Source organism: Montipora foliosa, chromosome 14 (assembly GCF_036669935.1).
Source record: "Montipora foliosa isolate CH-2021 chromosome 14, ASM3666993v2, whole genome shotgun sequence".
Classification (NCBI taxonomy): Eukaryota; Metazoa; Cnidaria; class Anthozoa; order Scleractinia; family Acroporidae; genus Montipora; species Montipora foliosa.
This window is the reverse complement of record NC_090882.1, coordinates 977526-990025: the sequence shown is the minus strand read 5'-3', so window position 1 is coordinate 990025 and position 12500 is coordinate 977526. Positions and strand designations below refer to the sequence as shown.

General features: G+C 41.3%; 2 protein-coding genes across 5 annotated transcripts in view; both read right to left on the bottom strand.

The window, feature by feature from the left end:
* The window catches only part of LOC137985663 (D-serine dehydratase-like), a 33743-nt gene extending 31116 nt beyond the window's left edge, over positions 1 to 2627 (bottom strand). For all 4 annotated transcript variants that reach the window (XR_011119324.1, XM_068833314.1, XM_068833316.1 and 1 more), the window contains exon 1: positions 2458 to 2627. Coding sequence is in view for 3 of the 4 variants with exons in the window: in XM_068833314.1 (XP_068689415.1) it covers positions 2458 to 2597 (140 nt within the window). In the remaining variant the exon portion in view is untranslated. The remainder of the gene's footprint in view (positions 1 to 2457) is intronic.
* A 1818-nt stretch (positions 2628 to 4445) lies between these two features.
* Positions 4446 to 12500, bottom strand: part of LOC137985069 (fumarylacetoacetase-like) — an 82075-nt gene continuing 74020 nt past the window's right edge. Inside the window, exons 14-15 of the mRNA XM_068832520.1 lie at positions 6710 to 6811; positions 4446 to 4958 (exon numbers count right to left, since the gene is read on the bottom strand). Of these exons, the coding sequence (XP_068688621.1) occupies positions 4761 to 4958; positions 6710 to 6811 (300 nt within the window). The 3' untranslated portion in view covers positions 4446 to 4760. The remainder of the gene's footprint in view (positions 4959 to 6709; positions 6812 to 12500) is intronic.

Here is a 12500-nt window from a genome sequence, read left to right as displayed (position 1 = left end):
ACGGAAAACCATGTGCGCTGTGTTGGGACTTTTAAAAGGGACACGAACATGTTAGAATCAATAGTTGTTACTAGTTGTTGAGTTTAGTAGTGCTTGATTGAATGATATCACAACAAAGACCAAGGAACCATCGCCACAGTTGGATTTGGAATCCCAAGAAAACCTGCCAGCTAGTAGTACCCCTTTACCTGTGGAAGGACCACCTGTGGTGCAAACAAGATCTGGTAGAATCATTCAAAGACCTGGATGACTACAAGATTTTGTTTGAGGAACGTTGTTTAAGACTTTGAACTGTCATTGTCTGACTGATTGCTTTATGGTGAATGACTTTTTTCATGAGAAGGGAGATGTGGTATTATGAAGTAGTGATCAATACCACTGACATAATATCGTGGACTCGTAAGAAACGTTTCGGTGACGTTCTTGTAAGTTTATTTGAGTTTTCGCTGTCAAAGACTGTTTAGTTGAGTTTGTTCGTTTTGAAGCTAAGGACTATATAAGGACGCACATATATGATCTATTTGCCGTCTTTATACTAGACTTTGTGCAATTTAATTTAATGCATGTTTTAGTTCGTCATTTAATTTGTCTCGTATCAAGACGGGCGAGAGATGCATTATAAGTCTGGACGAACTGAATTGTTGATCGAGTCTTTGAAGATGCATGAAACGATTTAGTTCGCCCAGACATATAATTCGTCTCTTGCCCGTCTTTATACGGACCGAATTAAATGATGAACTAGAAGTCGCATTAAATTAAATAATTTGCCCAAAGTTGGCCAGATGTATTATATGTCTCTAGTAAAAAAATTGCCATTATTTAGCAATTATTCGCCAAAGGCGAAGAGAAAATTGGTGAATATTTACCGAGACGTAGTCGAGGTAAATAATCCCCAATATTTACCGAGCCTGAGGCGAATAATTGTTTTAGTGTACTTTTCAGTGGTGAATATCAAGAAAGTGCAAACCAAAGGGCTAAAACAAGATAAAAAGGCACGAAAAGTGCTTGATTGGCTTAGAAGCCGCGCCTCCAAAATGTTATATTCACCGGGTAGCGCGGTGAATATAACACTAATTTCTTATATTCACCAATGAAAATGATACTAATGTTAAATATTATATTTTGATCCAACAGTAAACTTCAATTGTGAAACTAAATTTCCATATGTTGGGAGGAAATGCATACCATTTGAAGTTTAGGTGCCCAGATGAAAAAGGTAGAATCAAAGTAAACAAAAGAGCTGCAAAGTGGAAAAACAAGTCGCATGGCTCAGTATTGGATTTGCCAACATTTCTCAGCACTAATGAGGCTGCCTGATAAGTACTGTTCATTTGGCTGGACATGGTTAAGTGGCACTCAGCTGAGTGTTCCCAACTGTCAGTGGCATCATAGCTCAGTTGGTAAAGCATTGCACCAGTCAGCATTACAAAGTTTATGGGTTCAGAACCTGTTAGAGCCACCCGAATTTTTTGAGGTGTCTAAATACAAATGTATGAGAGACATGTCTAAATATGAGAGACAACAATAATTATTGCTTAAATTGTCCAGAAACATGCAAGGATCACTTCTCCTTTTTATCTATAAGCCACTGTACATTTATTATTTATTATCATATTCCTATAGTATTTATTTAATTATCTATTGGACAGAGCTTTCCACTGTAGCCGTGTATTATATACTTCCCTATTGTAGTGTAATTATATATATTAGTTAGTAGGGTGGTCTATCTTGTATGGGGTCTCAGACCCTTTAATAGACTTTCCCTGGCACTTTTACTCATCTCCACATTCGCTCACTTGTGTATTCTTGCCGAAATCGTCATAAATAAATAAAATAAATAAATTAATTTCATTGCCAGAGGCTGTTGCATCAAATTTCAAATTTACCGGGGTGGACAGAGAGCCCTGAAGTAGAATAAGGCCAATAATACTTCCGTTTCTACTAAATGGTATGATAAACGCTGTTATTGGTTGCAGTTTACGTTCCGTGGGAATTGAACTATTTTTAGAATGCAAGTTAACTGTGCAAGAATGGAATTTTCATCGCGTGGTTGCAACAACCTTAATATGCACCAAAATAACAGGATACTTAAACTTCGAGAGGTATGCATGCATGACAACGAAAGAAAACCAAAATACTGATATCAGTATTTTCAGATAATGGGCAACCCATGTCCCATCACGACATCTAGAAACGTCACATTTAGTGTGCGTTCGATTGACCGTAATCCGGAATAGGAATACATGGAATATCAGTTGGAAATCCTTCGTTTTTACGGAGATTGACATTAAAATTGTCAAACATCTGCTACAATTATATTTTAAATATATTTTTATTATCCTTGCTGTTTCCAAACGCGCCAAACATATCGTTTTAATCACCACTCCACGTATTCTTATTCCGGAATAGGGTCAATCGAACGCGCCCTTAATTCACAAGTTCACCCAGGCTACTTACATTGTTCTGTGTGTCTTCATATTTGTTCGTAGCTGTACTCCAAGACGCTTACACTTTTCATCCATGACTTTGCAATTATTTTTAACGGTTTCTAAGTCAACAAGAAAGGCAGGAGTACGAAGATCGTAGACAGTTTCCATGTCGTCTTAATTAAAATGTTCCCGAAGATCCTGCGTGACCATTCAGTAAACCGTGTAAGTCACGCGTACTGGGGACTAGAGGTACGTGACTTTTGGCCGCACCCTGGGAAGGGGTTGGTATGTGTGGACTTGGGGTGATTTTTAACACGCGATATGCGAAGGGTTGCGAAATTCAAAACCTTTCCCAACGTAATGTGGAGTTATATCAGCCTGGGATGCCTTAATTCGAGTCGTAGGCCTGTCGTAAGCTTGTCGCATACGACAAAATCGTACCGTGTAAATCGGCCCTTAGAATGTCTTGTGCTCCGGCAACTTGTGCTGGCAACTTTGATAAATCCATCATTTTAACCGGAAGCGACAGACCCTTATTTATTTTCCAGGACGGGGAGTGTGAACAAATTTCCTCTACAAACTTTTTTTCTTTTAATGCACTTCTGCAAACAATTTTTTTCCGATAATTTTTTAACCACGTTCTGACACAAAAAGGAGGTTCCCTTTTTGCTGCTGTGAACCTTTTTTTTTTAAACTTAATATTTTACGGCGGCGACCAACGAATTGGAAAAAGAGAAATCTACAAAGCGGACCGAAATCCACCAATCATTGGCCGCGAACGCTACCTTTTGACCCCTACGAACTCTTTTTTTTTCGTTTTCTGAGACGTACAGTATGATGATTGGCGGCAGTGAAGAGCGAAACCGTTGCTTGAATATTAAATGTCCAGTCCTGGAGTTATTGAAAAGCACAATGTTTTAAAACTATTTTTCGAGGAAAATTTCCGAAAATGTAAGCTCCTAGTAATAGTGTGTTGTTTTTTTATAAAAAACCCACCATTTTAATTCCTGGGCAGCTCAGTACTGGCGCAAATAAAGAGCATATATATATATATATATGCGACAGGCAATACGCAAAGAGAGTAGCAGGCTTTTCTGCTATTCCGCAGTAGTGGAGTCCTGATTTGATTTTATTGCCAACATGACCACTTTGAAATGCCCTGCTTGGGTTTATATTTGTGCATGGTCAATTTGAAGATCCGATGTGTTAAGATGTTAAGGCGATGCTCCCGTCAAGGCTTCACTTTCATAGAAAGGTACATAGCGTATTTTCACGTGACGTCACGGCGGCCATGTTGGTGTTCATAAACAATGGAACGGCAGCCATGCTGGTGTACCCAACTAATCCTCTGGGAATTGAGCTCTATTATCACGCAAACGTTTTGCTTCGGTGGAAAAACAAGGTTACTGGTCACGTAAGTAGAAACACTCTAGAAGCATGCAACCACCAATTACAATTTTATTTTCGCCCTTTCAAAGAACAAATACAAAACGGTTCTTTTCAATTGAGTGTCGTAAAACAAACACGACCAATCACAGCAGGTGCAAAGAGCGAATGAACCACTCCGAATTTGCAGCGATTCCACGTAACTTGCTCGAAGCGCGGGAAAAATCGCGCGTGCAAGTCGTGATTGGTTTTGGTTCTCCTTCTCATTTACACCAATCACCAAGCGTAGCAATTACAATCGCGTAATTACTTTCGACAGTCATTTCAAACTGCTCTATTCAATAAGAACGAACGTCACCTGTAACGGCCAAAAGGGCTTGACGAGACAGCGTCGAACACAGTATTAGGGGTGCAGGAATGGTGCAGTGGTGAGGGCACTCGCCTCCCACCAATGTAGCCCGGGTTCGAGTTTGTTGGTTCTCTACTCTGCAAAGAGAGGTTTTCTCCGGGTACTCCGGTTTCCCCTCTCCTCAAAAACCAACATTTGACTTGATTTGCTTTCATCGTTTATTTGAGTTTACAGTGTCCCCAATTAGTGCTCCAGCGCTAGAACGACTAGACACTTAAATAAAGTTCCTTTCCTTTCCTTTCCTTTTATTAAGGACACAAGCTCTTAAATAATTGAAGCAATCCCTTTATAGTCTTATAGTCCCCGATTCGGCTTAACAGAGTCTTCATTTATCGACATTAAATAAAGTTGATACGTATTATCATTACACCACTATATTTCTGCTGGCCATAAGTCTATTTGGAAATAACATTACAAGGGTAACGATATTTTGAAGTTAGTTTTTAAAGTTCTTCCAGTAAAACATCGACCTCTGAAAAATGTTACATCCACTTTTGCCCAAAAAGGAAAGATGCTCGTTCTCGCTTTTTTTTCATTTACTGCAATTGTATAGCAGGCAATACTTTGCCCTTACATTCCCCAAAACCAACTCTGTAACCATTGCCTTGACAATATCCTGACATGATCACTTCATCGCCATCTTGAAGGAACTTCCTCGTGACACCCTGGCCAAGGTCCAATGGTTTAGTCCCCTTCCAAGAAAGCTCCAACATAGATCCATAAGAGTTGGATGTCTGCAACATGGAAATACATAGCTTATGCACGGACTCAAGACTATTAAAAGACCTCTACACTTGGCAAGACGTCAGTCAACACATAGAAGCACGCGATTGTGCGGTACTGACAAAAATTCACATTTCTTTAAGGTGATTCCCTGGTTTTGCATTGCACGACCCTACTGCGCATAATTTCTTGCGTCACTGGCGCGCGCAGTAGCGCGGGCACATTGATAAAATAATTAGAGAGCTTAAGCACGCGCGTTTTTAAGACGAGGACGTCAACCGCAAGAGAAAATTTCGCGTGCCAGGGGAGTGGTGTCTCCCAAATTTTTATACTAATTATCTCTAATGGATAAAAGATACTTGGAAATGTAAATGTGGTTGTGTGAAAACAGGTTAAAAGGGAAAACAGCACACTTCCGGTTGCCGTCCGCGTCTCAAAAACGCGCGTGCTTAAGCTCCCTAATATTGGCGGATTTTCACTGACGCCAAGCCTTATCCGTCAAGGAATGCCTATTTTCTCCTGAACGAGTACGCTGAACCCCATTTTTTATTTCATATATTTGCTGAGAGCAGTGTCTTCATGAAGTATTGAAAAAATCAGCAAAAATTTATGGCCAGTTTTTTGGCAATTTCATAAAATTGTACGAAAGGAGCCATTAGGAGTCGAACAACACACACTAAAGTTAAATCTATTTTGGAGTGTTAAGTTCTCACATTCAAATACATTTTTCAGGTATGTACTTGAATTAACCATAGAATGACACCACGCTTTGCGTTATACGTTGAATTACATTTTTAAAATCCAACATTGTGGGTGTGCGGCAATAGACCATTTTAAAGTTGTGTGCTAAGTTACCTGGCCTTTGAATGAAAGTGAGGCTGGAGTTGACCTTGCTTTGATAGAAACCTCACTGCTTTTCTTATGTAAATTCCTACTAATCAGCATGAGAATAACTTCATTAACATAAGAAACACAGCAAGGTTTCTATCAAAGCAAGGTCAACTCCAACCTCACTTTCATTCAAAAGCCAGGAAACCAAGCACACAACTGTAAAATGATCTATTGTCAGAGTAGCTCAAATAGCCGTATTCATCAGTGACGTACCATGGAAACGAGCACGGTGACCCCCCTTTTTTATTACATTTTATCCTCTCCTTGACGTGTTATAACAGTGTGCGAAGTTCTATCTGAAATCTATGACAAGTTCTATTTCTAGGGAATCACGTTAAGTTCGCCAACACTGGTCACAATTTCTCTATACTTTCAGTTTTCCTTCGTCAAGTATCCAAATTAAAAGGCAATTTAATTCGAAGAAAACAAGAATTTTCATAATTTTTAATAGTACGTCTTTCGATCCTCCAACACCAACAAGTCATGCAGTGATTGCGTTATGCGGACGACGAAATGTTATCCATTGAAAGCCTGGTCCTCACTTGTGACGTAAACATAAGTGCAAGCAACATACGCATGCGCATTTTTTTCTAACAGTAGGTAGCACAGCAGGTGTTACTGATCAAGACTCTACTGAGTTTGCGCAGATCTTTCTACTTCTAAAATAGGAATATCTCGTCATGCAATGCACTTTCAATGATCAGTACTTTACTCTAGGATGCTAATGAGGCAAAAATGTAAACAAAGATTCCCCTACTTTGGAGAATGCGAGAGCAACACACGATAATATTCTTTTTTTTTTTCGAAACCTCCGCACCAAGATACCAATTTGATTTCATTTAACCTCCCGAACGTGTCATCGGCTACTCACCTCTCCACTGATTGTTCCAGATCCCATGAGATCCCCAGGACGGACATTACACCCTGTCACGGTATGATGGACCAGCTGCTGTTTAGCTGTCCAGTACATATTCTGAAAATTTCAATACAAATTTAGCAGTTTGGTAATTGGCTACAAAAAACCTCGTGCCAGTTTCTCCGCCAATCAGATGTTGTCATTTATTGTTTGCTTGTTATTTATTTGTTTGAGCAGGTTGAATTTTTGGCAGCTATTCAGCTGATGTGGACCTACTATACCCACCCACCCATATACCCACAGAGGACAGCCACAACACCGGGAACTTCTTCCCCTACTCTTCTCGAATACTGTGTGGGCTCTTTAAGTAACGTGATAGCCGACCACGCGACTTCGGAAACTGGATTACGAGACAGGACTGGTCTGAAATTCTGAGTCTTCCAAGTGCTACTGAAAAATGTGACAAGTTCTACTCAATTATATCATCTGCTGTCACCTATTTTTTCTGTCTTCAGCGCGTTAAAATATCTGGTGATAAGCCATGGATAACAACTACTCTGAAAATGCTAATCTGTAAGCGCCAAAAGACTTTACGATTGTATGGTAACGGCTCCGATATTTTTAACATCTACGAAACAAAGTGCAAAGAGTGGTAAAGCTGTAATAAAAGAGAGCAACGTAGCAGGCTGGTGGAGGGAAATCAAAAGTTTGACTGGAGGAAAACAAAGTAATGAATGGTTTCACCAGATGCTGGCGGAACGGTTTAACACCTTTTGCATGACCTTACGTTACACTTCACGCCCCCGCAAACGCTTGTCGATCGACACCGCCGTGGAGGTCCCGAGAGAATCTCTAGTTGATTCAAGAACAGCACTCAAGGCATTGCGCGAGACAAAAACAAGAAAACCCAGTAGTCCTGATTGTATCCCTAGTAGAGTGCTGAAACTGTTTGCCTTCAAGTTGGCTCCTGTTACTGCTGATTTGTACAATACATCGCTTGAGCAAGGCGTGGTCCATAGTCAATTCAAGTCATCTCTGGTTGTTCCCATTCCCAAGACTACGCCTCCTAAAGCAGTCGAAGAAGACCTGCTGCCGATAACTCTCACCTCTCAGTTGGCTAAAATCATGGAGGGTTTCACGCTCAACTTACTATATAAGCAGGTGGTGGACCAACTCGATGACAAACAGTTTGCCGTCTGCGGCAAATCTACGACACACGCTCTAGTTTATTTAGTTCATTGTACTCCAGAATATGGGGTTCATGATGCCATTATTGGGTGGATCGAGGATTTCCTCTCGCGCAAGTCACAACGGGTAAAAATTGGTGACGCTATTCGCCTCCCCCCCCCCCCCCCCCCTGTTTTTCCTAATAGTGGCATCCCCTAAGGGACCAAACTTGCACCGATATTGTTTGCTATGTTAAGTAACAAATTGGTAGCAAGTTGGTATACACGGATGAAATATATGTAGATGACCTTTCTGTTTTGGAGTGCATCCCTAGGTGCTCACCTAGTTACATGCCCCGCATCGCGAACGAAATAGCGCAGTATGCATCAGACCACGGCATGCGCCTCAATGCAAAGAAATGTAAAGAGATCATATTTAATTTCCTGCAATATCAGTCCTTCCCGGCAACTCCCCTGTGTGGCCATGTAATTGAGAGGGTTTGTCACTACAAGTTGTTGGGCGTATTTATTTCTAGTGACCTTTCCTGGAATAAGCACTGTGAATATGTCTTTGCAAGAGCTAATAAGCGTTTATACGCATTGAGAGTGTTAAGGAAATGTGGCGTGGTCTGGCAGGACTTGGTTCAAGTATACTGTAGCCTGGTTAGATCAGTTATTGAATATGCAGCACCAGTCTGGGCAGATCTTCCGCCTTATCTGAGCAAAACTCTGGAATCGATACAAAAGAGAGCATTTCACATCATTTTCCTTGGGCTGCCATATGATGCACTTAGCCGTTCAGGATTGCTGCCCCTCAGACAAAGGCGGGAAAAGAGATATGTCCAGGTTTGCCCGCAAATGCGAAAATTGCGAATTTTGCGAAAAATCGCACAACATTGAAAAGCAAGAGAATACAAGTCCTTGATAAGAGTCGCGATTTTTGCGATTTTAACGATTTTTGCGGAAATTGCGAATTCTGCGAAAAATCGCAGAACACTGAAAAGCAAGAGAACGCTAGTCCCCAAAGAGTTGCGGTTTTTGCGAAATCGCGAATCTTGCGAAAAATCGTAAAAATCGAAGAACACTCAAAAGCTAGAGAACACTAGTCCCCGACAACAGTCACGATTTTTGCGATTTTAACAATTTTGCGAAAATTGCGAATTTTGTGAAAAATCGCAGAACACTAATAATGTAGACTTTACAAGTCAAGCGATGTCAAGTCAAGCGAGGAAGTCGAAGGTGAAATGGACTGAGCGGATGAATAATGCTATATTGGAGTGTAAAAGGAAAGCCAAGGAGCTTGTGTCTTCTGAAAACCCTCCCTGTAATGAAAATGGAAGAAAGCGGGGCTATGTGGATATCATGAAAGAGCTTTGGGACGGAATGGGATATGTACAACTAGGATTCAAGAGTCAAAATCTTCGCGACCAGGCTGCTAGACTCGAAAATATGAATAGCAATGAAACAGCGGGGACCTTAGAAAGAAATGCTACTATGGATGCGGTTGTTTCGACAACAAGACGTGATTGTACTACCCAAGATTTTGCTGAAAACGAAAATCAAAACAAGCAAGATGTCGAAGGAGAAAATGGTAATTCGACGGTAATAGACCTGGATTTGCATATGACAGGAAACAAACAAGGTGTTGAGGAAAGAAAGGATACAATAGGCAATTCATCGCAGGTGTTGAATGATGTCCCAGGGTGCTTATCAGAATACACGGAAACCAGCAGGCCGCAAACAGTCAGCTGAAAGTCTCTCTCCCAGTAAGCACACAAAAAGCCGCAGACCTGGCATGCGAAAAGGGAGCCTCTAGTTGGCTTACTGCAATTCCACTGAAAGACATGAACTTTGACCTAAGTAAGCGGGAGTTCCTGACGCACTGAGACTACGCTATGACTGGCCCATCCCCGATAGCCCATCCGTATGCGTATGCGGCTGTAGCTTTACCGTGGACCACGCCATCATGTGCCAGTGAGGCGGCCTAATCATAAAGCGTCACAACGAGATACGTGATCTGGTGGCAGAGCTACTAGATATGGTTTGCTATGACGTAGCAATTGAGCCCACCTTACAGCCCCTTGCCGGGGAGGAGCTCAACAGGCGAGCACCAGATGTATGCCACCCGAATGCGGTCTCGTACAAAGAGCTTAGCTCCAAACAGATACATAAATTGCACGAAGACGGAAAGAAGCGAAAGTACGCATCTAGAATAATAGAAGTCGAGAATGGCACTTTTACTCCATTGGTATTCACCACAACAGGAGGTATGTCTCAGGAGTGTCAGCGGTACGATTCCAGGCTTGCCAAGCTCATCCCTTCAAAGAAGCAGGAGGACTACGCAACAACAATCGCATGGATCAGAACGAAGGTGTCCTTCGCCATGCTGTGGACTGCCCTAATCTGTTTGAGGGGAACAAGGTCACGGAGAAGAAAGACAAATGCACAGGAGAATGACTTTGAGATCAAGAAAGGACTTGCTGGACTGACTAAATTTTTAACGAGTGTTTTATGCCTTGGCTTGATTGATATTTCTTTTTTTACCGAAGATCTTTTATGTACATATGTTTTAGATCATTAGTAGCAGTAGCAGTGGCAGTGGCAGTGGCAGTGGCAGTGGCAGTGGCAGTGGCAGTGGCAGTGGCAGTGGCAGTGGCAGTGGCAGTGGCAGTGGCAGTGGCAGTGGCAGTGGCAGTGGCAGTGGCAGTGGCAGTGGCAGTGGCAGTGGCAGTGGCAGTGGCAGTGGCAGTGGCAGTGGCAGTGGCAGTGGCAGTGGCAGTGGCAGTGGCAGTAGTAGTAGTAGTAGTAGTAGTAGTAGTAGTAGTAGTAGTAGTAGTAGTAGTAGTAGTAAAAGAGCTCTGTTGTCTTTTCTTTATTCTAAAAATGTAGAGAACACAAGTCCCTGACAAGAATCGCGATTTTCCCGATTTTAACAATTTTTGCCTCGCACTATTGGCGTCTTAGCACCACGTTGGAAAGATCATGATTTGTGCCAAAATTGCGAATTTTGCGAAAAATCGCAAAACACTGAAAAGCAAGGGAACACAAGTCCTTGAAAAGAGTCGTGATTTTTGCGACTTTTGCGAAAATTGCGAAAAATCGCAAAACACTGACTAGCTGGAGAATACAAGTCCCTGACAAGAGTAGCGATTTTTTCGAAAATTGCGAATTTTGCGAAAAATCGGGAAAAGGGAAGAACACTGAAAAGCAAGAGAACGTTAGTCCCCAAGTTTTTTAATTCGTTAGTCCCCAAGAAGAGCCGCGATTTTTTCGTTTTTAACAATTTTTTTTTTAAAATAGCGAATTTAAGCATAGCTTTTAACCTCAAAAAGGCAGCAGTTTACCTTAAATCTTACGACTGCGTTGTTGCCATTTACAATTTTACGCGAAAAAAGTGTTTTGACTTTCTTTCGCTCGAATGCTCCACAGCACAGAGAAAGAGATCTTTTGATGTTAGAATTAGTTAAGTTTTTAACTTGCGACCGAAGGACTCAAAGCCAATCTGATGAAATGTGCAATTAAGTTCCGGTGTATTGCGATTTTTTCTGTTCGAGAACTGTTTTTAATGTGTAGGAAAGGAACTTTATTTAAATGTCTAAATCACTCGAAAGATCGTACTTTAACTTTCCCTTTCAGCTGTTTGTCTAGTTATGGCTCAAGCCTATTGATGTTTTAATTTATGACTTGTGACCTACTTTCCGCTTTTGACGCGCACTGCTGCAAAAATAGCTTCAAATCCGTGCGACGTTGACTGTCACATACAGTAGACCACTGTGCAGAACCGTGAATTGCTTATGCCATAAAGATTTAAAAACAAATCTTTACAAATCGGACGGTTGAGATACAGAAAACTGCAACGTGATCTTCCTTTCCTTTTACTTGAATATTTGCCAGCACAACAAGATCGAGTTCTCCACGTGACAGTTCCAGGCAATCGTTTACATTTGAAAGCACAGCTTCCTCAGAAAACTGGTGGCAACATTGACTTTCTTTCGTTCCGTAAGAGCACCCACATCCATCTTTTAGAAACTTTTTAACCTTAGCTATGATCTCTTCCTTTTCGAGCACGTAAAGTTGATCAAACTGCGCCAGGATGCATTTCCTCTTTTGTTTGATGGAAAATCAATTCAAGGTGGAGTCTGTCTTAGAAACTAGCTACGCGGTAAACGCGGTACGCGGAAGATAATCAATTCAAGATGGAAGTTTATCAGAAGCTGGCTACGCGGTACGCGGTACGCAGTGAGATAATCTCGTGATTGTAGCTAACCAAACCGTAAATTGAAAGCTAAAATGTTAAAAGAGTGCTTAGGCCTAATCACTGAAACAAGCGCTTAGGCTTTATCAGTAAACGAGTGCTATTTTCTTCACACGATCTCGTGAAAAGTGTAGCTAACCAAACCAAAAATTGAAAGCTAAGATGTTAAAAGCTTAGGCCGAACCACTGCAATGAGCCCTTAGGCTTAATCAGTAAACAAGTGCTATTTTCTTCACACGAACTCGTGAAAAGTGTAGTTAACCGAACCGTAAAACGAAAGCAAAAACGTTAAAAGAGAATTTCGGCGTGACTGAAACGAGTGCTTAGGCTTAATCAGTTAACGAGCGCCATTTTCTTCACAAGATCTTGTGAAAAATGTAGTTAA